Source organism: Phalacrocorax carbo, chromosome Z, assembly GCF_963921805.1.
Source record: "Phalacrocorax carbo chromosome Z, bPhaCar2.1, whole genome shotgun sequence".
In the NCBI taxonomy this organism is placed as follows: domain Eukaryota; kingdom Metazoa; phylum Chordata; class Aves; order Suliformes; family Phalacrocoracidae; genus Phalacrocorax; species Phalacrocorax carbo.
In genome coordinates, this window is record NC_087548.1 from 25503254 (window position 1) to 25527844 (window position 24591).

The 24591-nt window shown below is 39.5% G+C and overlaps 1 protein-coding gene across 3 annotated transcripts in view; it reads left to right on the plus strand.

Moving 5' to 3' along the window:
• Positions 1-15847, plus strand: part of SREK1 (splicing regulatory glutamic acid and lysine rich protein 1) — a 42215-nt gene extending 26368 nt beyond the window's left edge. For all 3 annotated transcript variants that reach the window (XM_064438319.1, XM_064438320.1, XM_064438322.1), the window contains 4 exons: positions 685-1230; positions 8448-8543; positions 8803-8938; positions 10014-15847. In XM_064438319.1, coding sequence (XP_064294389.1) covers positions 685-1230; positions 8448-8543; positions 8803-8938; positions 10014-10145 — 910 coding nt within the window. In that variant the 3' untranslated portion in view covers positions 10146-15847. The remainder of the gene's footprint in view (positions 1-684; positions 1231-8447; positions 8544-8802; positions 8939-10013) is intronic.
• Positions 15848-24591: the final 8744 nt, after the last annotated feature.

The window sequence follows — 24591 nt, forward strand, 5'->3', positions numbered from 1 at the left end:
GCTCTGTTTCCTCGCTTCTCTTTTTACTGTATTAATAATTTTTCAATAATTTTTGAATTCTTAATGACATCAGAGGTGATTGAATTGTCTTGATTGAGTTTTGACCTTACATTTGCCTTTTGAGGGAATTTGTTTGGTGAAATTTTATGCTGTTTTTTTTTTTATTTCTGTGTATAGTTGTTGTTGGACTTCCAAGCAGTTCCAGGATATCTATGCGAGAGAATGTTGTAGAATAAAGACTTCTGTCAGTCAGACAATAATGATTCATTGAGGGTGGTTAATCTGCAGTCCATTTTATGTGGACACACTTTCAGTAAAGAGTAGATTTACAGATTGCAGAATTTGTCTCACTCCTGACAAAAAGTAGAAAATTTATGTATGTGTAATAATGTAACTGTGAGGTGAAGAGAGATATTCTCTCAAAGTGTAATAACATCCTTCAGAAGATCGCTGTTTGATTTGATTTTGCCCTCCCCTCCTCCAGTTTGGTTTCCAAAATTTTCTTAGCTGTATAACCTTTCCCTCATGCTAAACGGGTGGGAAATTAAAATACCGAATAATTACTGTTTTTCAACAGAGGTGCATACTTTATCTTGAGCAGTTAATGTACGCTAAAGAGTTAGTTGCAATTTTAATTGGAAAGTTTAATGGTGAATTAATGGATTTGTGTTTGGCTTTTCACAGGGACAAGAAAAGAGACAAAGAAAAGGTCAAGGAAAAAGAAAAGGCTAAAGAAAAGGAGAAAGAGAGAGACCGAGACAAGGAGAAGGAGAGAGACCGAGACAAAGACAAGGAAAGAGAGCGAGATAAAGAGAGGAACAAGGAGAAGGAAAAGGACAGGGAGAGAGATAAAGAGCGAAACAAAGACCGAGAGAGAGTCAAAGACAGGGATAGGGACAGGGACAAGGATAAGGACAAAGATAGGGACAGGGAAAAGGAGAAAGATAAGGAGAAGGAAAAAGACAGGGAAGAGGTAGATCAGAACAAGGAAAAAGAAGATATTGAGAAAGAAGGAGAGAAGGAAAGAGAGAAGATTAAGGACAAGGAGGGAGAAAAGGACAGAGGAGGGGAGAAAGAGAAGGACAGAGACAAAGAAAAGGAAAAAGATGGGGATAAGGAGAAGGAACGAGAAAGAGAAAAAGAGAGAGATGATAAAAAGAAGAAAGAGAAGCGATCCAGAACACCCCCAAGAAGCTATAGCTCTTCAAGAAGATCTCGTAGCTCCAGCAGGTTGGTTTAGAGTTTTTTCATGCTTTTTTTGACATGTCAGTTCAGTGAGGCACCGTTCTTATTTTTAGGTATCAATATCACTGTCTCCTACTAGTTAAATTTGTATTTCTGTTTCATAGGTTTTCCTATAAAGTAAAATCTATTACAAAGAGCTCTGTATGACGCCTTATAGAACATAGTTTCTTTTTGGGCTGCTGGTGCTTGCCTTTCACATAACCGTGTAGTATGGTCCTTGGGGACAGTAAGTAGGTGATTCTTGTGCCATTTCTCTGCGTTGGAGCCATCCGAAAGTTCTTATAAAGTGGCGTCACACATCATCTTTATCCTGATGAATGTTTTAGTCACTATTAGATAGTTCCTTCGTTACTTACATATTGTATGGTCTTGGTCTGCAGATCTTACAAAGGGTTGGGTGATAGTGCTTGCCACTCTTCAGCTGGATGGCTGAACAGCAGGAAGCAAGCATGTCACTTGACTGACTAGCCATTCAGAAGGTGAAAGTATCTCAGTTTGAGGATAAGGATACCTTGTTTAGCTGGTTAGATGGCCAGGTACAAGTAAAAAACTAACATTCCTTAATGGCGCTGGTAGTAAACAGGAAAATGTTCAAGTTAATGTAGCTACTCCTTTGCCTCTGAGGGACGCTAAACTGGGTGGATGCCTAGATAAATTCAGTACAGCAAAAGGAGGATGTGAGATTGATTATTAGCTCTGTGGGTGGACTAACTCAGGCATATTCTAAAAGTGCTGCTGCTAATTAAGTTCAGAAGATTTGGTAGAAAAAGTCCTTTCTGAATACCTCAGGAATCAGAGAGTTCAGTAATGTCACTTGTCAAATTTAGACACCAGATTTTATCACAGAATCACAGGTTGGAAGGGACCTCAGGGATCATCTAGTCCAACATTTCTAGGAAGACCGGAGGCTAGACAGGGTGGCCCAGCACCCTGTCCAGACGACTCTTGAAGGTGTCCAACGTGGCCGAGTCAACCACTTCCCTGGGGAGATTATTCCAATGGTGACTGTCCTCACTGTGAAGAATTTCCCTCTTGTGTCCAATCAGAATCTCCCCAAGAGCAACTTGTGTCCATTCCCCCTTGTCCTCTCCACGGGACTCCGTGTAAAAAGGGAGTCTCCACCTTCTTTGTAGCTGCCCCTTAAGTACTGGTACATAGTGATGAGATCCCCTCTGAGCCTCCTTTTCTCAAGGCTGAACAAACCCAGCTCTCCCAGCCTGTCCTCGTGTGGCAGCTTCCCAGTCCTTTGGTTGTCTTGGTGGCCCTTCTCTGGACCCCTTCCAGTCTGTCCACATCCTTTTTGTATAGCGGGGACCAGAACTGTACACAGTACTCCAGGTGTGGCCTGAGCAGTGCTGAGTAGAGCAGGATGATGACTTCTTTCTCTCTGCTGGCAATGCCCTTTTTGATTCAACCCAGCATCCTGTTGGCCTTCTTGGCTGCAGGAGCACACCATTCGCTCATATTGAGCCTCCTGTCCACCAGGACCCCGGGTCCCTTTCCACAGAGCTGTTCTGCAGCCAGGTGGATCCCAGTCTGTGCTGCACTCCCAGGTTATGTTTTCCCAGGAGCAAGACCTTACACTTGTCCTTGCTGAACTTCACAAGGTTCTTGCTGGCCCACTCTTCCAGCCTATCCAGATCTTCCTGCAGAGCAGCTCTCCCTTCTGGAATGTCTACTTCCCCACTCAATTTGGTGTCATCAGCAAACTTCATCAGGCTACACTTGATGCTGTTATCCAGATCACTTATGAAGATGTTGAATAACATTGGGCCCAACATTGATCCCTGGGGGACCCCACTTGTGACAGGTTGCCAGTTTGAGAAAGAGCTCTTTATCACCACCCTTTGGGTGTGGCCTGTCAGCCAGTTCCCCACCCACCACACAGACCACTTGTCTAGGCCATAACACATTAATTTCTCCAGGAGGAGGCTGTGAGGAACTGTATCAAAGGCCTTGGAGAGGTAGACAAAGGCCAGGTAGACAATGTCCACTGCCTGCCCCATGTCAACCAGGCAAGTCACTTTGTCATAGAAGGCCACCAGATTTGTCAAGCATGATCTGCCTTTAGTGAAGCCTTGTTGGCTTTTCCCAATCACGTGCTTCATTTGACTTGTGATGGCCCCCAGGAGGATTCGTTCCATAACTTTCCCAGGGATTGAAGTAAGGCTGATGGGCCTATAGTTACCCAGATCCTCCCTTGAGCCTGTCTTGTAGATAGGGGTAACATTTGCCTTCCTCCAGTCCTCTGGGACATCCCCCATTCTCCATGACTTCTCAAAGATTACGGAGAGTGGCCTTGAGATGATGTCAGCCAGCTCTCTCAACACCCTCGGGTGGATGGCGTCAGGGCCCATTGATTTGTGGGGGTCAAGCTCCTGTAGTAATTCATGTACTAACTCTTCCTTCACTGATGGTGGGTCGGTGTTTGGATCAATTGGCAATTTTGTTCCCAAAGCCTGGTGGGGGGACCCAACAGTTCTGGTAAAGACAGAGGTGAGGAAGGTGTTGAGGACCTCTGCCTGTTCAGCATCATTGGTGATTGATTCTCCTTTTCCATTTATGAGTGGGCCTATGTTTTCCTTCTTTTTCTGCTTATGGTTGACATGTCTGAAGAAACCTTTCTCGTTATTTTTGACATCTACAGCCAGTTTTAATTTGAGCTGGGCTTTTGCTTTTCTGACTGCATCTCTGCACACTCTGGCAATGCCCTGGTAGCTCTCGACAGGTAATCCTCCACTTCTCCATCACTGTTATGCTTCCCTTTTGGATTGGGTAGACCCGGGAGGTCATGGTTGATCCAGGGGGGCCTCTTGCTCTGCTTACTTCCCTTTCCTTTGTAGGGGATAAATTTGCTTTATGTTTCCAATAGAGAGTTCTTGAAGAATTCCCAGCACTCACCAGCTCATGTGTCTTGCACGGAAGCTTCCCATTGAATCCCTCACAGCTGAGCCCTGAGTGAATTGAAGTTTGCTCTTCTAAAATCCAGAGCCCTTGTCTTAGAGCTGACCTTCAGCACACTCAGCAGGATCCCGAACTCCACAATATTGTGATCACTGCAGCCAAGGCTATCACTAACTGAGGTATTACAAAGCAGGTTTTCTCGGTTTGTGAATAGCAAGTCCAGCAGCGCCTCATTCCTGGTTGGCACATCTAACATTTGTATCGGGAAACAGTCCTCGATACATTCCAGGAACTTGGTGGATGACATGCGAGCTGCCGTATTGTTCTTCCAGCAGATGTCTGGGTAGTTGAAGTCACCCATCAGGACCAGGTTCTGTTGGCCAGAAGCTTGCTTTAGTGCCCCAAATATCGCTTCATCAGCTTCGTCATCATGGTTAGGAGGTCAATAGCAGATGCCCGCTGTGAGGTCCTGCTTGGAGATGACCCCTTTGACTTTAACCCAGAGGCATTCGATAGAGCAGTCGCAATCACCATAGTTGACTTTGATACATTCAAGGTGTTTCTTAATGTAGAGCACAACTCCTCCATCTCTTCTACCCTGCCTGTCCCTACGAAAGAGCCTGTAACCATCCATTGCAATCCCCCAGTCGTTTGAGTTGTCCCACCGTGTTTCAGTTACTCCTATGATGTCATACCCTTCTGAGTGGGCACAGAGCTCCAGTTCCTCCTGTTTGTTATCTAGACTGTGTGCATTTGTATACATACACTTGAGGTGATTCCTCTTCTGTTTCACCTTTAGAGAATAAAATGCTGGATGAATTGGAGAAAGTTTTATGTATTATAACCATTTTACTGGGAAAAAGCAAAATTCCCACAGTCCTCAAAATTCAGGATTTCATGGTTCAAACAAGGCAGAAGAGGGTATAATGGTTTCTGAACATTGTATTTGTGTTATATGAAATGTCTGTCTTCTTTTGGATGTTTATGGGCAAAATACTTTGGCCTCTTTAAGCTGGCTCCCGATCCTTTGACCAGTTTCCCCAGTGCCCTGAAGTCCCTTCTAATCACTCTTGGGCTTGTCTTCACAGCCTCATCACTTCCCATCTGCACAACAAATAGCAGGTAGTAATCAGAGAGCAGTACCAGACTAGGGAGCTTCCGAGTAACATCTCTGACCTGAGCCCCACGGAGGCAGCAGACGTCCCTGTGGGATGGGTCTGGTTGGCATGTTGGGCCCTCTGTCCCCCTCAGAAGGGAATCGCCTACAACAATTACCCTCCTTTTCTTCTCAGCAGAGGCAGTCATAATGTGGGGGCTGACCGACTCTCCTTAGGCAACCTCCACGATGGACCTTCACCTACATCCTTATTTGCCTGACACTCAAGTTCCAGAGCCCCGTACCTGTTGTGTAAGGGTGGAAGGGGTGTCTTACCTATGTGTATGAATACCTGATGGGAGAGTATGAAGAAAACAGAGCCAGACTTCTCAGTGGGGGCCAGTGATAGGCTAAGAGGCAGTATTCACACTTATTCACATATGGGAAATAAAGGGGTTTTTTCTAATGTTTAAATTGTGTTTTTTTCTGGGCAGACTGCAACCAATTACCCTGAGAGATAGTGGAGTCTCCATCTGTGGAGATATGAAAAATCTTACTGGATGTGCCCCTAAGTCACCTGCTCTAGTTGACCCTTTTTTAAGGTGGGGGAGGGAGAGGTTGGACAAGGTGGTCTCCAGAGGGCTCTTCTAACCTCAGTAATTCTGTTATTCTCTGAAAAGTAATTGTGAATAGGTTGGGCTACAGAGTCCCAGTTAGCTTGCATTTAGGGATGTCTGTTTGTTTAATTTGGTGGTTGACATTGCCTAGTTGAAATGGCTACAAACCTTTCTGGATGAGATTATCCAGCAAACTGGCATTTCAGATTCCTGATTTACCGTGCAGGACTGAGTTGTGACTGATGATCCTTTACCTGAGTGTAAAACATTGGAGAAATAGTAATCTTTTTGGAGAAGAGGTGAAGGTGGAAGAGAACGTATAGGACCTTCTAAGAACTGGGTGGCAGCAAGCTTTCCTTATTGACAGACAGCATGCAAGTGTTAGAAATCAGATGGCTATTTGTGATTCCTAGCTGAAGCAAGAGACCAGAGGAAAAGGAGGATCTGGCTTCTTTTCCAACAGACATCTACAGGCTACTCAGAAGAGATAGGTATGGAATACTAGTTCTGTGTATGACTGAGAAACATAGGATCACTAGCAAAGTGTTCATACTTGTTTTTTCTTCAGTTTTGCTGTATCTGTGTTGCTTAAGAGCAATAAAAAAGAGTCTTTGTATAGACAAATAGAGGTCGGAACAAATACTGTGTCAGAGACAGTTGTAGCTCCTCAACTTGAAATAGGAAAAGCAGAAACTGAAAATTAGATTTAATGAATAAAGTTCCTGGTTTGAACATAGTTACTAAGGCAGTTGGTTACTCACAGATACGTCCACTGGAAAGTGAAATAAAGTGGGGATATACTCTGTGTAACCCAAGTGGGAGCACTCTGAGTGATATATCAATTTCCAGTATCCTCATTTGAAAAAAAGGTAATGATAAATGTGACGATGTTCAAAATGAGATGCATGTTAACATGCTGATAAGTGACTGTGTTATTTTCTCCATGATTCTGAGACCACTTTACATTTCTGTTTACCAAAGATCAAGTCAAACTTAAGGGTTTGCTGAACAAGATAGTTAAGAAATTTTGTGCTGTGCAGCCTCAGGATGCCATGGTAGATGGTATTGTCAGAGTATCAATCCAGATAGTGATACTATGCATATCTTATATCTTTTTGTAATTTATCTAATAACTGTTGATTTCTTGGCCTTTCTAAATATTGAAGATATAAACATTCACACCTAATGGTGTGAACTGCAAAAGCTGGTATGTCGTAAAGTGTAGCTTTTTCTGGAGAATCTCTCTTATGAGGAAAGGCTGAGGGACTTGGGTTTTTCAGCCTGGAGAAGACTGAGCGGGGATCGTATCAATGCTTATAAATATCTAAAAGGTGGGTGTTGAGAGGACTCCTCAGCGGTGCCTGACTCTTCAGTGGTGCCCAATGACAGGACAAGGGGCAATGGGACAAATTGGAACACAGGAAGTTCCACCTGTATATGAGGAAAAAGCCTCTTTCCTGTGAGGGTGACAGAGCAGTGGCACAGGCTGCCCGGGGAGGCTGTGGAGTCTCCTTCCCTGGAGACATTCAAAACCTGCCTGGACGCATTCCTGTGCCCCCTGCTCTAGGTGTGCCTGCTCAAGGAGGGGGGTTGGACAAGATGATCTCCAGAGGTCCCTTCCAAACCCTGCCATTCTGTGATTCTGTGATATCTTGAAGTGCTCTCTCAACTAGTTTCTAACTTCGCTGTTTTTCTTGGATGGTTCTTCCTGTCTGCTTTTCCTGCTTTGTGAAGAGGTGATAGGAAAAAATCACCTTACTTTGACAGTTACATTCTGCATTTATGTTGAATGGAGCTTTACTCACTCAGTTTTTGCTTTATTTTAACATGTGCCTCAGTATGTTTACCAGTTACTTAATATTTTGTTCTATTAAAGATGAGACTCCGTAATAGCTACTTCAGCAAATTCCATGTATCTATGTGAAACGGCTGTTTTGTAAAATGCTACAAGCCTCTTCAGTGTGTTACACAATGATAACATTCTGTTTCCTGAGCAAGGACTGCTAGGAAAAGAACAGATGTTAATTCGTTTATTTTGATTTTGACAACTGGTTGAGCTTCTTTTTGCACTATTTGCTTCTAAACCAATAGGAATTCCAGCTCAGGTATTTAGGAATTAAACTTCAGTCAGGCTGAACTGAAATTACAGTGATCTTCAGGTTGCAATGTTAAGTTTTGAAGTTCGCATTGCTCAGGTTATGCCTTTTGTCTTAATGTGGCTCTTCGTTCCATTGGATTCTTTCCCAACTGAAGAAGCGCTTGCTTTAATACAGGTTAAGTGAATTCAGTGTGTTTCCATTGTTATCAGGTACAAGTACAAGCACATGAGGATAAACAAAAAACTAAAATCTGAAAGGGCACAACCTTTTTTTTCCCCACTTTCAGCCTCCTCTTTCCCACCAAACTGAAATATATGAAAGGTTTTTTTGCTTTGCGTAGTTTATATATTGTTGGTGATCTATAATGTTAAATTCAGGGATATTTACTTAGTTGTGTCAGATCATGTTAAGAGCTTTCTGGTTTTATCCAGTTCCTGAGTTTATTATTTTTATTCTTTCATGATCTTGAATTTCTTGGTCTTGTAGGGAAAGGCGTAAAAGGAAGAGTAGAAGTCCCTCCAAGTCTCCTAAAACATCAAAAGCAATGAAAAGAAAGTCTTCACGATCTCCTTCTCCAAGAAGGTCAGTTTGATATAAACATAGAAGTTAATGAGCAGGTTTTCTCTTTGCAGATATCATGCATACTGAACACATGCATTCCTTAACTCTTGTTGGTCAAAAAGTCCCCTTGTCTTTATGAAGGGGTTTTTGTTATGTTTTGGGTTTGTTTTTTGTTTTTTTTTTTTAAACCCACAGATGAGAGTTTAGTTTGCAGTTAAATGGTTTGAAGGTTATTGCTGTTGGATCAAATTCTGATTTGAGTAAAAATTTTCTTAAACAGAAACAAGAAAGAAAAAAAAAGAGAGAGAGATACAAATAATGAAAGAAGAGAAAGAGAACACTCCACCTCCAAGAAAAAAAGTAGTAAAGAAAAAGACGGAAAGGAGAAATCTGACAAAAGCACCACTACTTGGAAGGTAAGCTCTGTGACCAAGTGATATGCACAGTGAAGTGGTGCTAGTGGAGCTGTTATTGATATTCCTTCCCTTCTTTTTCTTTCTTTTCCTTCTCCCTTTTTTTTCTCCTGTTTTCCTTACCAAATGATTACCATATGGGTTTAGGTTTTGCCGGTTAGAGACGTACAGTTGGTGTTAGTGGGCCAGTTTGATAAATCTCCATGTTTGAACTTTACTGGATCTATAGGAGCTTGTGTGAATAGGTTACACAAACACTTTGTTTTAGTTTCTCTCTCCTGTTCTGTACTATGTGTTAGGACTTGGCTGCCTGCCTGTATGAGCAGGCAGGAAGCAGTCTGTTTAACGAAGGAGCAGCATTCAGGGACAGCTTAGCCGTCAAGTTGAAAAGATTACTTTTAAAATAAACTTTCACTCTGCAGTTCAGCCTGTCCTTGGTTACTTTGGTTCTTGTCTGCGTATTGGACTCTGCAGGAGTAAAGTTGAGGAGTTGGGGAAGAGTGGTATGGGATTTTCCCCTGAAAAATAAAAGGTGGTGTGATTAAGAAAAGGAACATTTTCATATTGTTTAACCTTAGACTTTGAAAAGCAGCATGCCTTTAAAGAGTAGTTTGTTGTACTCAAAATTATTCAACGGTCATAAAACAGCTGGTTTAGGTGACTCTATTTACACGCTTCAGTAATTATCTTACCCAAGAACTCTCAAAATGCATCCGATACCTGACAAAAATTATGAAAGAAGAAATGTAATCCTATCTTATTTAGAAAATATGATGAAATCTTAATTCCTGGAGCTGTTTCTCATAGGTTCCATGGTACTGCTTGTTCTGTTTTTTCTGGATATTGGTGACAAAGACAGATAACTTTATGACAATGATTTCTTGGATGATGGGTTGTTATGAATGCCTAACTTCGGTCAATTTAAAAGATTTTTTTAAAAAAACCTCTTATTCTAAAAATTGCAAAGACAATAGGCATGTAAAATTGAGATAGTAAAAGTACCAAGAGTTGGTTGGAAGTCATATCCTATAAATCTAAGAATATGATTTTTTTTGTAAAGTAATTTTATCTTTGGTAGGACAAAGATCACACTAAAGAGGATCAGAATTCAGAAACTGACAAGGAAGTAGACAACAGAGATACACAAAGGACAGATGAAGTCAAACTGCAACAGAATGGGAACTGTCAACCAAATGAAGAAAACCTGTGAATTAAAATGGAAGATGTTTAAAGCAAAGAAAGGACCTCTGATTCAACTAAGGAATGAAATCCAAAGCTTTTTGTTTCCTAGAATGAGGAAGAAAATGTCAAAGCAATCAACCTGAACGTGTTGATAGTACTAGTAGCTCTTCCAATTCTTGTGATAGCTTTTGTTGTGTTCTTGCTGTAAAGCAAGAGAGCACGGACCAGTAATATCATGAAAAGGCTGACGCCATCAGAACTGTTTATCTCTGAAAATCCATGCATTTCCATGATGGCTGTACTTATTTGTAAAATGATTTATGTTACGATTTGCCATAAGCTGTTACAAATAAGTAGAAACTGAAAGACGTAAACCTGTACTACCCCAAAAAAGCTGAAAATAAGCATTCAAGATTGTTTAAAATACTGCTTGTTGATGAATTTTGTGTTGTTTTACCTTGTGGGTAAAAAATCCACAAAAACTTCAATGTGTACTGTTTGATGTGCTTGAAAATGGTGCATAAATATACACACTTTCTTTTGTTGTAAATGATAACTCTAGGGAAAGGATTTTTAAGCATAAACATAGTTTTACAATTCTTATGTTAAATACCCACTGACTAGTATGTTTTTCATTTGCTCACTGCTTGAGATTCTTGAGGTTTGTTATTTAAAAGAATCTCTCACTAATAGCCCTAAAATTAATATTTTTTTAAAAGTATTGGAACAATGCATGCTACTTTTCTGTTCCTAAAAAGAACATTACCATGTTATAGATCATAGGTTAGTTTAGTGGGTTATTTTGCGGTTGTTTTGTTTAGTTGTTTTCTTTTGTCCTTCCAGAAGTGAGCACGTCTGTATGATACTATCAGAACTTATAGCTTTGTTTTATGCCGTACTGCAGTGTGTCTGTTCAGCTACAAGTAGTACAGATGCCATTATGAAAATAAATTTTTCTTACTTGTTTAAAATACATGGGAGCACAAGCAGAAGCTTTAGTGCCTTCTTAAAATGTGGTATTTTCTAGAAATATATATGTGCTATTACTCATTTTCAGCTAAATCTTACATGATCTCTACTGCTATTCTGCCACCACCATACTGTAGACAAGAATGGAAGTGATTTGTCAGGACGGTTGTTTGATTCACTTGTTAAAATACTAAAGCTGTGTTTCACTTTTATTTTATTTTTAGAAGAGATTTATAGATGAAAGCAAAGATGCAATTTGGGGACCACCACTGTACAAAAGTAGTAGCTGAATACAAAGCATTTTCTGATCACCTGCATCCAAGACAGCCCTTTAGACGTTTAATCTATGTGTGGATGGCCTTAATTGTTACCACTCCATCATCTTCTCTGATACCTGTTGGGTGATATAAAAGGAATTGTGTGCAAAGAATGGGGGATAAAAAATTTGGAGAAAAAGGTTCTAATTTACACAGGAGTTACATGGTAGAGATTCTTCTTTCATTTTCTGGGGGAGAAAGCATGTAAGAAGAGAATGACAAAGCAAATACTTTTGTCAAGGTAAAACGTGGTTTGTGTTCTCTGAGCTAATTTATTTAGTTGGTTATGTGAGATTTCTTAAGAGTCATACCTTTAATACTTATACCTAAAATCAAGTATATTATTTTTAATATGACTTAATACAATCAAATTACTTACTTGCCTTACCTCATGGGAAGAGTTACTTCTTTCAGTTAAAAAAAAAACCCCTTCATATCATATTAGCTATTTGCTTTCAGTTTGTTTTTCTTTTCCTTTGCATAGTTAATTCTTAAAAAAAAAAAGCATATTACAGGGAATGAAAATTTTGCCCAATTCCTGAGGTAATGACACCCAGTTTGATTGTGAAGCTGCTTAATCAGTCTTCATTTTCGATAGGATTTCATGTTCTTGCCACTCTGTACATTTAAGACTATAGAAAATGCTTTACCATGTAAAGTATAGACAGTCATTTTTGTGATGTTTAAGCCACATGCTGGTGAACAGCTTATTCTGATAAATGAATGACAAATCTGTATGCTTAGAGGAAGACTGTGAAGGATTGTGTTTTGCAACAACAGCTGTCTTATTTATGATGTCTAAGTACCATAGAGCAAAGAGATTGTTTGTATACTTGTTATCTTTGGTACCATTTCACTAATAAAATTATTTTAGAGGGAAGTACATACTTACTAAAGGAGTATTTTTAGTTGATCTGGTCATACTCACGCAGCTTCTTTGATTTGAAATGGGGATACCGGTGAAAATACACGAGTATTATTTATAATACCTTTGAAAAGATAAGTTTCTCCTTTGGGAGGAATTACAATTCTTGCAGTGTATCCTATTTCAGCTGATACTAGTTTGATTTCCTGAGTTTTGTTATCCTGAAGTTGCATAGCTCTATTATATATCAGTTACAGAGTATGTACAGTTTATGTACAGCTAGCTAAGAAACAGGCCTTTGGAAATAAATAGTTAAGGATGGCAGCCTTACTAGCTAACTTACCACATGTGTACAGGTCCATATGCAGCATGTTGTTATATCGTATGTGAGTTAATGGCTCCCTTACAACAATATTTTTTTAAAAAAAGGCAAAACTCCCCCCAGAACGACTACCACCAAACACATGCATTTCCTCCCCACCTCAAGTCATATTTTCTTACAAATGCTGTATTTTCTGGTTTTGCTTTGTAAATACAGTGCAGATCTGTGAGGTAGTTAAGTTCTGTCTATTTGTATTAGGTGTTTTACAGTTCCCTTCTTCCTAAAAAGCCACTACTAGAGAACTGTTATTCTGCAAAATGCCTGTCCCTGCAGAGGGTAGTCCATTTTTAAACCAGTAGTGTGGCACAGTAATGAACGTCCTGCTTGCTCCAGCAGGACTATGTGCATCATCCATTAAACGTGTCCATCTTCCACTGGAAGTGCATTGCCTGCCTTCGTCATTAATGAGTTTGCGTGCTGAGCTGCCGTGTCAGATTGTTTGGTTTTGCACTTTACAAATGAGATTAAATTGAGTGGAGATTTTGAGAACAGTGTAGTTCATGATAGCTGTATTGTTCTAAATGTAATTTCATTTGAGCCAGCTTTTATTTGAAAATGTTGTTACTCATAATTGCTAAGACCATATAAAGCACATACACGCAAGCTTCCATTAGTGACCATGGTTATTTGGCAACAGTGTTCCTGGATACAGATAGGATTTTTCTTTGGATTTTGAAAGAAGGAGGTAGCAGAAGACAATTGCAGGTGGATGATACAGGATTCCAAGCTCAAAATAGGGGTGGCTGTGACTTAGGTACATTCATTGAAGTCAATAGGTTTTCACGGGTGTGCAGGATGAAAGCCCGTTTGAAAACACTGATAGTGGTGTGGTACGTAAAGAAAATTATTTTTCATATTTCAGAATTAGAAGAGGGGGGAAAAGCACTTCAGTTGGAAATTAGAAACATCTGAAGAATACCTGAGAAATTGGTGAGATGTGGGTTCTGCCTACCCATCAGTCACCTGCTGATTTTTTTTGTGGCAAGCTCAGATACATCTGCGCTGTCTTTACATTAGCTGGCTAACAGCAGCAACCTAGGCACAGCGTAGATTCTGAAATGAGCCATGGTCACTGGAGTGTGTTTATTCTGCTGCAAAGAAGGTATATTCTGTAGCCTGTAGCAGGCTTTGCATTGTTTGCTAGTGTTCCGTGGCCCAGTTACATCTAAGGCAATACATGAAATTACATTGAAACTCTGCAAATCTGGTTGTTACAAGGTAGCTTCTCTGTGTTGCTCTTGGCTTGTACTGGTACTTTGTAATAGTAGTTAGATTTAGGGATTTCTGTGATTTTATTTTGGTCTAAGGAAGAGGTAACAAGTAAAGGCTGCTTTGGAGGATACAAATTCTCGTATACTTCATACCTGTCCTTATTATTGTCTTATTTTCTCATTCACATGTATGACCGTTGCAATCAGCAATGCCATAGTGATGTGTGTATTTTCTAGGTCTGAAGCGTCTCTGCATCGCTGTGTTCTTGTTTATAATGAAATAAGGCTAGAGTTCATGAATTTTAGTTTTGCTAGCCATTCACTTAGAGGGGAAAAAAACCAGACAGAAGCAATCTTGAATTTTGTAAATGTTAGTGTGAAAAATCACATTATAATGGTAAAACAAATAATCTTAAAGATAGGCATTCTGAACAGTGACTTGCAAACTGGGGCATATTATACATCCCACCTGCCACTTGGTGGTACTTTCAGTTTTATAGCAGTCAATTATTGCCTTTGGTGTTACCATAATTTTAAAAGTGAGAATTGGACTTGGTGACACAAATGCTGAGATCTGCAAATGGCTAAAATAATATAAATCTGTAGGCACTTAGTTCAGAGGGATGTAGTTTTGTCACCAGAGATTGGAGCGTGGACAGTTGAAATTTGTAGATATTGTTAAGTGTTATTACCTAAAAAGAATCTAAAACTTAATTTTGTGTGCTAATATGTAAACGGGAGAAAAGTTTTCAGCCTGTACCTTAGGTTTATTTTTATATGTTGGAAAGTGTAATTAAAGTAATATTGAAAACTAAAAGCACTGTACAAAAGGGATTTTTTTGGTGTGTGTGTGTGTAAGAGAAATACACTTTCAGTTGTGTCTAATTTTAAACTTTAAAAAATGCTTTTGCATGCAGTGCTTATTTTTATTTCAAATCCAAGAATACTTCATTTGTAGTTAAGTCCTATTGCTGGATCTTAGCACATTAGTTTGTAGGTTTCTTCTGTGTTCTCTTCAATATAAAACAGCTTAATAAACTTGGCTGATGATATGTGGAGCAGCTACAGACCTCCCTGGTTTGAGGAGACAGAGGTCTAACACTTTGACTCCGTATTGCTTAAGTGAAGTACCGCGGAAGAGAAGCTATCTATGAACTTGAGTTGTCACAATGAGTTTTTTGCTGTGTATGTATTTTTTACTGGAAAAATTCAGCTTTAATTGTTACATTTTTTCTGTTAATTTAGTGCCAAATTTGACACAAGACTGGAGATTTTTGGTGTACAAAGTATGTTCTGTACTGATCTTGTTAATGAAATTATTCTTCTCTCATTGAAAAGCTTACATGTGTCTTTTTTTGACCTGAAAGACTTATCAGCAATGATAAAAGAATAATTTCATCTTCCTTTCGCTCAGTCCCTGATGTCATTAATGAGGGTGCCAGTTAAGTCGCTTGTTTAGAAGAAGCTGTTGCTCTTCTCAATAAAACCTTCCTTAGTGCGAAGAACTGCTGCACTGATGAGCAAATCATGGGCCACTTAGAAATTGCTACTTCATAAATACGTAATTTTCATAATTTAATCAAAGGAATGAGTGGTCTGCTCTGGAAACATCAGGAGAGTAATTTGACATGCACGGTTCATGCAGTCTATCAGTAGATCCTTTCTGGTATCTTTCCCACTGATACAGGGGCATTTCTTACACACGGCAATTTCTTACACACAGCACCTATCACAGTCTGGGTTTAGATATACCTGGGGAACATCAGTACCACAGCAGGAAAAATATTATTTACCTTCTCTTTTAAGTTTGATATTTCTGTTAATAAACATAGGTCTTCTAAGTTTAATAAACATCTAACCAAACTTGTTCCATGTTGGTAGAGTATATTTTTGCATTAATGAAGCAACTATGAAATGGTACAAGAAATGTCAAATGCTGTTATGTTGTTGATATTTTTGTAAATAAACAATGTCACAAAGTTTTAATGGTGTCATAAACTCACTTCCACTAAATTTGGATGAGATAGAGTAAATACCTGTGAAGCAATTCTCTCTCCCTTTGCCCCCGCCTTCCTCCCCGAGAGTCAAGTCTGTTGGACTGATACTGACAAGAATACTACAGGAAAGGTGGTGAGGGCTTAAGTAATTAAATGGATTATCATCACTGTTTAGTTGCAGAAAAGGCTTCTGAATCCCCTGGCTGAGCAGGCAATTTTCTTCTCCAGAGAAAACTACCATAGTTCCACCAGGGAGAGCTTGTCACGTTTAAACAGTAAGTTAATAAATGTGGCTATATAGAAGTGTATGTCAAAGGTATTTTTTCTTTTTTCTTTTCTTTTTTAAAGTAGGATCAGGAGTTCATGCAGAGCTTCTGACATAAAAAGTACATATCTATTGTCATGGATATTTTCATATTAACTCTTTTCAGTGCTTAAGCTTCTCTATTAGTTTGTATAATGTGGAGGAATCTAAATAAAGAGCAAAAATTAAGATGTGCCTCTCAGCAGACCTTAACTTGCTTAGTAGGATCTTGTGATTTTTGAGGGCAATCACAACTGTAATGAGGCTTGTGGCTGGTTTAACTCCTACTGATCAGGTGACTTAGTTAACACGTCTGTGGTCTGAATAACTGCGTTTCACCATGCTGCTCCTCTGAATGTGAAAGCAGGGAAAAACAGGTCTGAGAAATATACTGAGATGTCTTGGCAATGGTTCAAAATCATATATCAATCTATTTCTATTATATGCTACCTAATTTCCTGAAGTAATTACTAAAAATCTTTTTGAGGAGGTGATTGAAAATTGACTAAAAAAGCTACAGTCTTTTAAACTCAAGCGCTTTTTTTTGTGTACATGGTTTGTTTTCTCAAAACAAGCAGACACGAGTGTTAGTACTAGTCTTTTGTTAAGTGTGCTGCTTCAGTGTCAGAGCTGGGAAAGACTGTGCTGCTGTTTTTCTTTTTCTCTCTACAAATCTTAAATTTCTTTTTAAATATAGAGCCTGAAGAAAACTTCTAAAGGGTTGATTCAGACTACTGGATTTAGAAGTTCAAAGCAAGTGTGTTGGTCCATATGAAATGAGAACATTAAACAAATACATAATCATCTGCTTTCATTGGGTTTGTGTCTTACTGTGGTGAGGTAACATTTTCCACAATCGCTCCTCTGCTTTGTTCAATTTTAAGGGGATACTGTTCTTATTTTACGAAGACTCATTTAATAATCCTGAGCTGTTAAATATTTGTCTTTCTACTAGCTTGGCATTTTCCTCACAAGTACTCAACTCTTACACATCCCAGTCATCCTGCCTGTTCTCATCAAGACTAGGTATCTAGTAAGGACTAACTAGACTTGTCTGAACTGTGCTGTGAATCATACTAACCTATGTTACAGATCAGTCTCAAGCAAAATAACCAGTATTTCTGAATGAACCATAATACAGAATAAATAGATATTATGAAATGGTATATATCAACCAGGAACAACCATGTAGTGCTCTTCGGTTTGTTTTGCTGTGCCCGGTTAAATTATCCTCTAGCCAGAGGAGATTTTGGGTAGATAGATTATTAAAAGAATTTATTGGGATGCAGAGAAGGTGGGGGCGGCCTCTACAAAAGATGTCAACTGAGTATGATGTTAATTGTAAGGTGTTACTTGATCTCTCCAAGTTTCATTTGTACCAGCAAGGAGATCCTTTGATCGTTAAAGATCCTTCAAGCTGTGGTATGTTTGTTCTGTTGCTTTATCTCCAAAAAGAATGGAAGGGTACATCTGTATGTTTATGGTATGAGCCTGGGAGAGCTGAAGACTGCTTTATAATGCTGTTTCACAGAAAATGTGGGACAGGTAGTAAGTCACTGAAATACTCTCTTCTTCACTCTTATAACAGGACTTGCCAATACTAGCGCTTTGTTCAATCAAAGTATGGCAATGCTGAATTTATTAGTTTGAAGTATACTTCAGAATCTTTGATGGAAGAAAGTGTCAGACCTGGGTCATTGCACTGCACTGAGTGCATTAGAAATGGGCATTTACTGTGCTTTTATGGCTAGATGAAAGGTGATACCCAAGTACTGCGTAAGTTACTTCATTCTAATAAATCAGATTCCCTTTGATCATTTTTACCTGGGGTAATTTATAGTTGTAAGGACTGTAGTAATTCAGTAGATAATAATAAAATGTGGAAATCCTACTTCTTAAGAACTTTCTTTTCTTCTGTCAGATATGTAACTATTCCAATAGTAGCTCATAACTGCAATTGGAAAGAGCAGTATGTCCCTTTTGAAGTGATCATGTTTCATGGCTTCTCTGTCATCCTCTGCCTGTAAGATATCTTTGCTCTTTATAGAGAGGGTTGAATAGAGATCTATAAAGAGCATAAAGGCAAAAATTACTATTTTAGAGGCTATATCAGCCTTCCAGATCACAGTTCTCAAGAGCTTTAGGGAAGCAGTCAAGCATCATTCCTGTCCCATCTCCCCCAAGTTTAGAAGAGCACAAAGGGGTGAGTAACTGTCCAAGCCTTCTGGTTCCACTCGATTCATCTTCTGACACAGGCAAACGTGTGAGATGTAAAACACCTAACATCAGTGACTGAACATCTCTGGCTGTGATAATATGATAGTTTATGCCATGTAAATTGTTGCTGCTGCTTGGTGCTTAGCTAATTGGAAGCTGTGACAACATTTGGGTGAAGGAGGGGTGTTGGGTTTGGGGACTGGTGGTGAGAACTCTGTATGGTTCAGTCTCCCCATTCCCTTTTGTGTTATGAACATGTGAACTAGTGTACTATGAGCTATAAACCGAGGTAACTTCGAGTTGGAGTGGAAGACCAGATGTACAAATCATGAACAATTAATGGCCCTACTGGTTGAAGAGGACTGCATGTGTAGAAGAGGGTTGGTTGCAGTGTGAGACAGAGGAATGAAAGTGGTTTGCAGTGAGGCCCTGCTGTTAGATGGGTACTTAGGCAGGATGCTGATTTGGGGCTTATGCACAAACTTGGCTTTACCACTGTGATTTGATGACCTTTAACACCAGCTTTCCAGAAAGCTCATGGTGTTCTTGCTTTTGATCATTGCACTACTGTTGACAATATACCCTTTCCAGCACAATGCTTTGAATCAATAGACAGAAACCTTCCTTTTTAAATCTTGTTATGTGTATCACTTACCAAGACTTTGAAAATTGTAGTCTGGGATTTGCTGTATCAATACCTTGTTTTGAAAATGTTGCCCTTCATTGCTGCAAACATAGGCTGATTGTATGTCCTGAGAGAGAAATGTCCAAGAAATGTTCAAGCCCCTTAAGGCTTGTTGAGGGAATTACAGTGGAGAATAGAAATGTTCAAGCCAGAATCTGTCCTGGAATTTCGAAAAGTACAAGTAGGATAGCTGGTGTAGGAAGAGCATCTTCTAGAAGAAGTTACACTATGCTGCCTTGCAGTATAAAATTCAGTGCTAGAGCACCCCCTCTTGAGCTAACCCAGGAATGTTTCAGATATTTGAAATAGTTAGACATATAGTGTGCTACAGGCTTTGTTACAAACCTGCTGCAAAGCACCACTATTTTTAGTACCCTAATGCACTAGTAATCTGCTAAAATGCACTGGAATTTGATGCATCTATTTATACATTAATAGGAGAATACTCCATGTATGCGTTACAGGGGCATTTTAGTCGTATCTGAAATAGTTTCATTCTGACTTTGAGGACGTGCCCAGTTCGTCACCTGGTGCCTTGGACCAACACTAAGGGACTGAGGCTGATGTATGTTGGAGATTTGCATTTCATTACATGAAGCTAATTAGCTCATGAAATGTATTTGTTTGAACTTTTGCTTTTGGGCCGGGGGGAAAGGTAATTTAAAATGGTTGGGAGCAGGAAGGTGCTTTTTTAAAGCTAAACCAAGAGAAAATTAGGTCAATCTGAACTCTCTAGTCCCTACTCAGTCTATGACTGCAATGGGAGTTTTGCCAGCACAGGAAAGAGATGGGAACTGTAAGGTTGGATTCTGCTGACATGGCATTAGGCAGAGTACTGTGGTGCCAGTATGCAATACTGGGCCTCCTGGGCAGCACGGCTAGTTCCAGGTCCAAGCCATACTGGGACTGCTGGAATGACAGACTATGCAAGTGTAGAGATATAAGGAAAAATAAACAGTGTTATCTTCTCTTTGGTTCCTAGTGCTTGGAGCTCTGTCAGTCAACATCGTTTCTGTATCCAAACCTTCCCTTTTGCTCCTTGAAGCTCTTCAATAATCAACAAGTATTAAAAGAACCCAAAACAGAAACAAAACACGACTGTCCTTAAAGCTGAAAAAGCAGTGTTCTGTTGTGCTTGTAACTAGTTCCACAGTGTTGCTTCTCCATGTGCTGGGATCAGCATACCTTTTCATCAGATCTGGAGAGCAGAAACTGAAGTAACTTAGAGTATTACAACAAAGTAGGTTGACTATTTGCCAATAAAATATTTGATGGACACATGATTTAAAGTTCACTGCAACCCTGCAACTTCAAATACATAAATATGGAAACAGAGAAGAGAAACCCTGATGCTTGAAGGAATAGTCTTACAGTAAATTGCATCAAAGCAATTGTATAATGGGTTTATGAGTAGACACACAACCCTTTTTGGAATTCCAGACTCCTCAATCATTCCAGTGGAGATATGGCCTATATATGGTGAATTTTGCTATTTTGGTGAAATTTGCATAGCTTTGTTTTTCTTATTTATGTTTTGCAAAATCCTGAGGGTCTTCTGACCAAGGTTGAATGAACATTGAAATAGGGTGAATAGAATCAGGTACCACTGGATTGCATTTTAACTGTTTTTGGAGTCAGGGCTTTTCTCAGCATCCATAAAATCTCTTATGTTAGTAGTGGATTTTTTTTCTAGTGGGATCTTTACTAGCAATGTTAATTTTCATTGAGCCAGTGTATTCTGGGTAAATTTTATCTTAACTTTCCCACAGATGCCCTATAGCCTTGGAAGGACATTTGTATGACCCAGCGTAACCAGAGCAAACAAATTAGAACTTCAATGTCACTGTGTGCTATTGCTTTTCTAGGTATGAGGTACTGACCCATGCGGTGTTGAGAAGCTACAATACAGTCTGTGCCTGGATAAATAGCTCGTCTATGTATGTTGCATGGGCATTGGCAATTACATCTGGTTTGACACAGCTCTGATAACTGAAAATTGCAGAAGCACAGGGACCCTCCTTTCCAGAAGTGAGTATGTAGCACTTGACTATAACACACAGAAGTCACAGTGGCCACGTTCATTTCAAGATAGATGTAACCCACCAAAGCCATCCAGATACTGAACACACAGCCACAGGTTTCATAGCAAAAGGGAATTACTGAGACTTACAGATTCTAATTCTGGTGATACTCAGTAACCATAGACTTGAGATGAATGCCAGAATGGTTATTTAATTGCAACTCACAAGGAAGGTCAAGGTTGGCTTGAACTGCTACCAGCAAAGTTCAACAGTCAGTTACTGTTTGGGAAAGGTCAGAGAATATCCATAGGAGCTTTATGATTCTGCTATCCATTTCCATACCAGTAATCTATGAAAAAACAGCTGCAGCCTACATTTTTTCAGGTAAAGTAGCATGCCTACTACTCTGCAGCCTGCCTAGACTCCAATGTTTCCAGTAAGGACCCAAACCTGTTTCACTGTTTGATCACAAGTTCCTGGGAGTACTGGCTGTTGCTGTGCCTGTCATTCCTCAGCATTTTCTTTTGTCCTGCCTGCGTGTACAGCTTTAACATATCCAGATTACTTCCTTGGTTGGTTTGTTTCTGCAAAGTTTCTGCTCTGGCCCAGGGAAGGTTTTGTGCAAGGAAGTTAGAGAGCAAGTCCTATGAGGAGCGGCTGAGGGAGGTGGAGTTGTTTAGCCTGGAGAAGAGGAGTCTGAGGGGAGACCTTATTGCTCTCTACAACTACCTGAAAGGAGGTGGTAGTGAGGTGGGGGTTGGTCTCTTCTTCCAAGTAACGAGAGATAGGACAAGAGGAAATGGCCTCAAGTTGCACCAGGGGAGGTTTAGGTTGGATATTAGGAAAAACTTCTTTACTGAAAGGGTTGTCAAACATTGGACCAGGCTGCCCAGGAAAGGGGTAGAGTCACCATCCCTGGAGGTATTTAAAAGATGTGTAGACGTGGTGCTTAGGGACATGGTTTAGTGGTGGACTTGGCAGTGATAGGTTCATGGTTGGACTTGATGATCCTAGAGGTCTTTTCCAACCTAAATGATTCTATGATTCTGTGAAGCACTGAAGGGGTCTCTGAGGATGGTCAATGTCAATGACCGTTTCTAGCATGGCAAGTTGTTTTCAGTTTTATTAGTCAAACTGGTGTTTCTGCTGTAGAAATAAAATACATTAAAGGATAAGATTATTCCTCCCCATTGGCATGGAGTGATTTTTCTTAGCAGCAGTCTTCTGTAAACAATGCTCAGAAGTGACTGATATAAACTCTCCCAAGTTTTATTACCTGTGTTCATACAGATCCCATCAACAAAATAGCAGGACACAGTTAACATCATTCAGGCAGTAAACACACAGTGCCATCAAGAGGAAGAGGAAAAGGCCAACCAAGACCCTATGACACAGGGTCAAGAGCTCTGAGACAAGTATCTTCTGTAAGTAGAGGGCTTTAATGAAGTGCTCCATTATTTTATAATTTTTGTAGCAGTAACTGGGGTTGACTAAGATTGACAGGATGCCCCTGTGCTCTCTGCTTTCAGGAGGTCTCTGCTCAAGTGCAGATGCCATTGTGCCATAAAGGTGGCTTTTAAGGTTGCCAAAGTACCCCAAAGGCTTATGTTTTTAGGGGATTGGTAGATATCCTACAGTCATTATTATTCTAGTTGGTGGTTAATACAGAGTGAAAAAAAAAAACTGGAATATTGTCTCTGCTGCAATCTCCCGTTCAAGGCTGAGTAGTTGTATATCTTGTCTCTGAAACACTGTGATAATCTTCAGTGCTGCCTAGCTACTGCACGGTAGTGTGACCTTAAGTGTAAAAAAACCCACCAAACCAAAAAAACAACCCCAAAACTCCATATCCATACTACACTAATGTATGCAAGAAAAAACATCTACTCTGGATACCTGAAAAAATAGGTATGTACTATAACTTTGCTTTATGCATGTTTTTTGAGGCCATATTAGAGACTGAATATTACATTCCTTTCTCTGTAAATATAAAATGCTAAAATGCTCTAATCCAGCAGTATAATACCTCGTGCTATCAATCCTTATGCTTATGTGGCCCCAGGCCTATAGTTAAATATCTAAGCTTTTACAATGCCTAAATTCTCACTAATGCTAACAGTGGTCATCTAGAGCTATGTTGACTGTGAAAAGAAAAGAAAAAATTATATTAAAAAATGCCTTGGCTTTTATGATCCTGAACCTTCATATTTGCTATTTCACTCTTAATATCGAACTAAGAATACTGAAGCTAAGAATACTACCGAAACTACTCCAACAGTACTATAGCATATGAAATTAAGTATCTTACACATTTATTAGTAGAGGTAGACTTCTGCAGTAATTATAGATCTGTATATGCACACAGTTTTTAAAACTGCCTGAAGAGGTCAGGCAGGTGGACTACAGGGTCACTGTGGGTCCCTTCCAACTGAACTAAAAATCCTCATAAAAGAACCAACAACAAAAAAAACCCTACAAAAATCTAGTTGCCCCTAATCTGAAGAGCTGAGCATTATGTGTCTCCTAGTCCTGTGGCCCTGAGTAGGTACATTATTCCACCAAAGCCTCCTTTTCACCTGGATGAAACTGTTTAGCAAGCCTGTTTAGCTGTTCTATTTCTCTCCATGTAAAAGGTTCTTTCTTTGCTCTCAAAGGATGCATCACGATGGGATGAGTTCTTCATTTATATCTGATGTCTATACCAGGATTTTTCATGTATCTGTCATTTTCCCAAATGTACAGTTTACAGCCATTATACAAATATTGAGTGTGGTATTGCTCTAATGAGATCAATTAAGAATTACATATACTGTGAGATTTTTAAGTGAAAGTGGAATTCATCCATCCTTTCTATTTGTGGCAAATAGGTCCACATGTACTTCTAGGGAAATTTTCCTGGCTGATAAATGGATTTTCTTTAGCAATATGTCAGGCAATGGCTAATATCATGGAGGCAATACTTACTGGGTCAAAAGCCCAAACAGCCTTTTGAGTGAAGGCTGCTTCATATACTGAAACTGCTCATGAGCCATTGGTTTGATTCTACTTATTTACTTTATATTTTATACATAACATAATAATATGTACTGGTTTGGTAGGTGCCGAGTAAGAAAAAATGAATTCAATATTTACAGGGATAAGTTATTGAAGGTACCAACTGCACTAGGAAAATAAATCGCTCTGACCAGAAATGAAAGAAATATTATAGGTAGGGAGTATGGATATTTCTTATATTTGGGAAATGGACAGATTATGCTGTGTTCACATGACTACTTGATAATGGTTGTGTATCATTTGAGGACTTTATTGTCAGTAACAGTTTTTCATTACAGCCCCTTTACTAGATATTGCAAGTAGCAACAGCTCAGCTAATAGCAGGATCATTTGTGATCTCCTAAAGACAAATCAAGCAAAAAGTTACCTGACCTTAAAAAAAGGAAGAAAGAGATTTGAACAACTGCTAAAACCTTTGAGGTGGCCTGAGGAGTGCCCTTGTTCCCCATTCC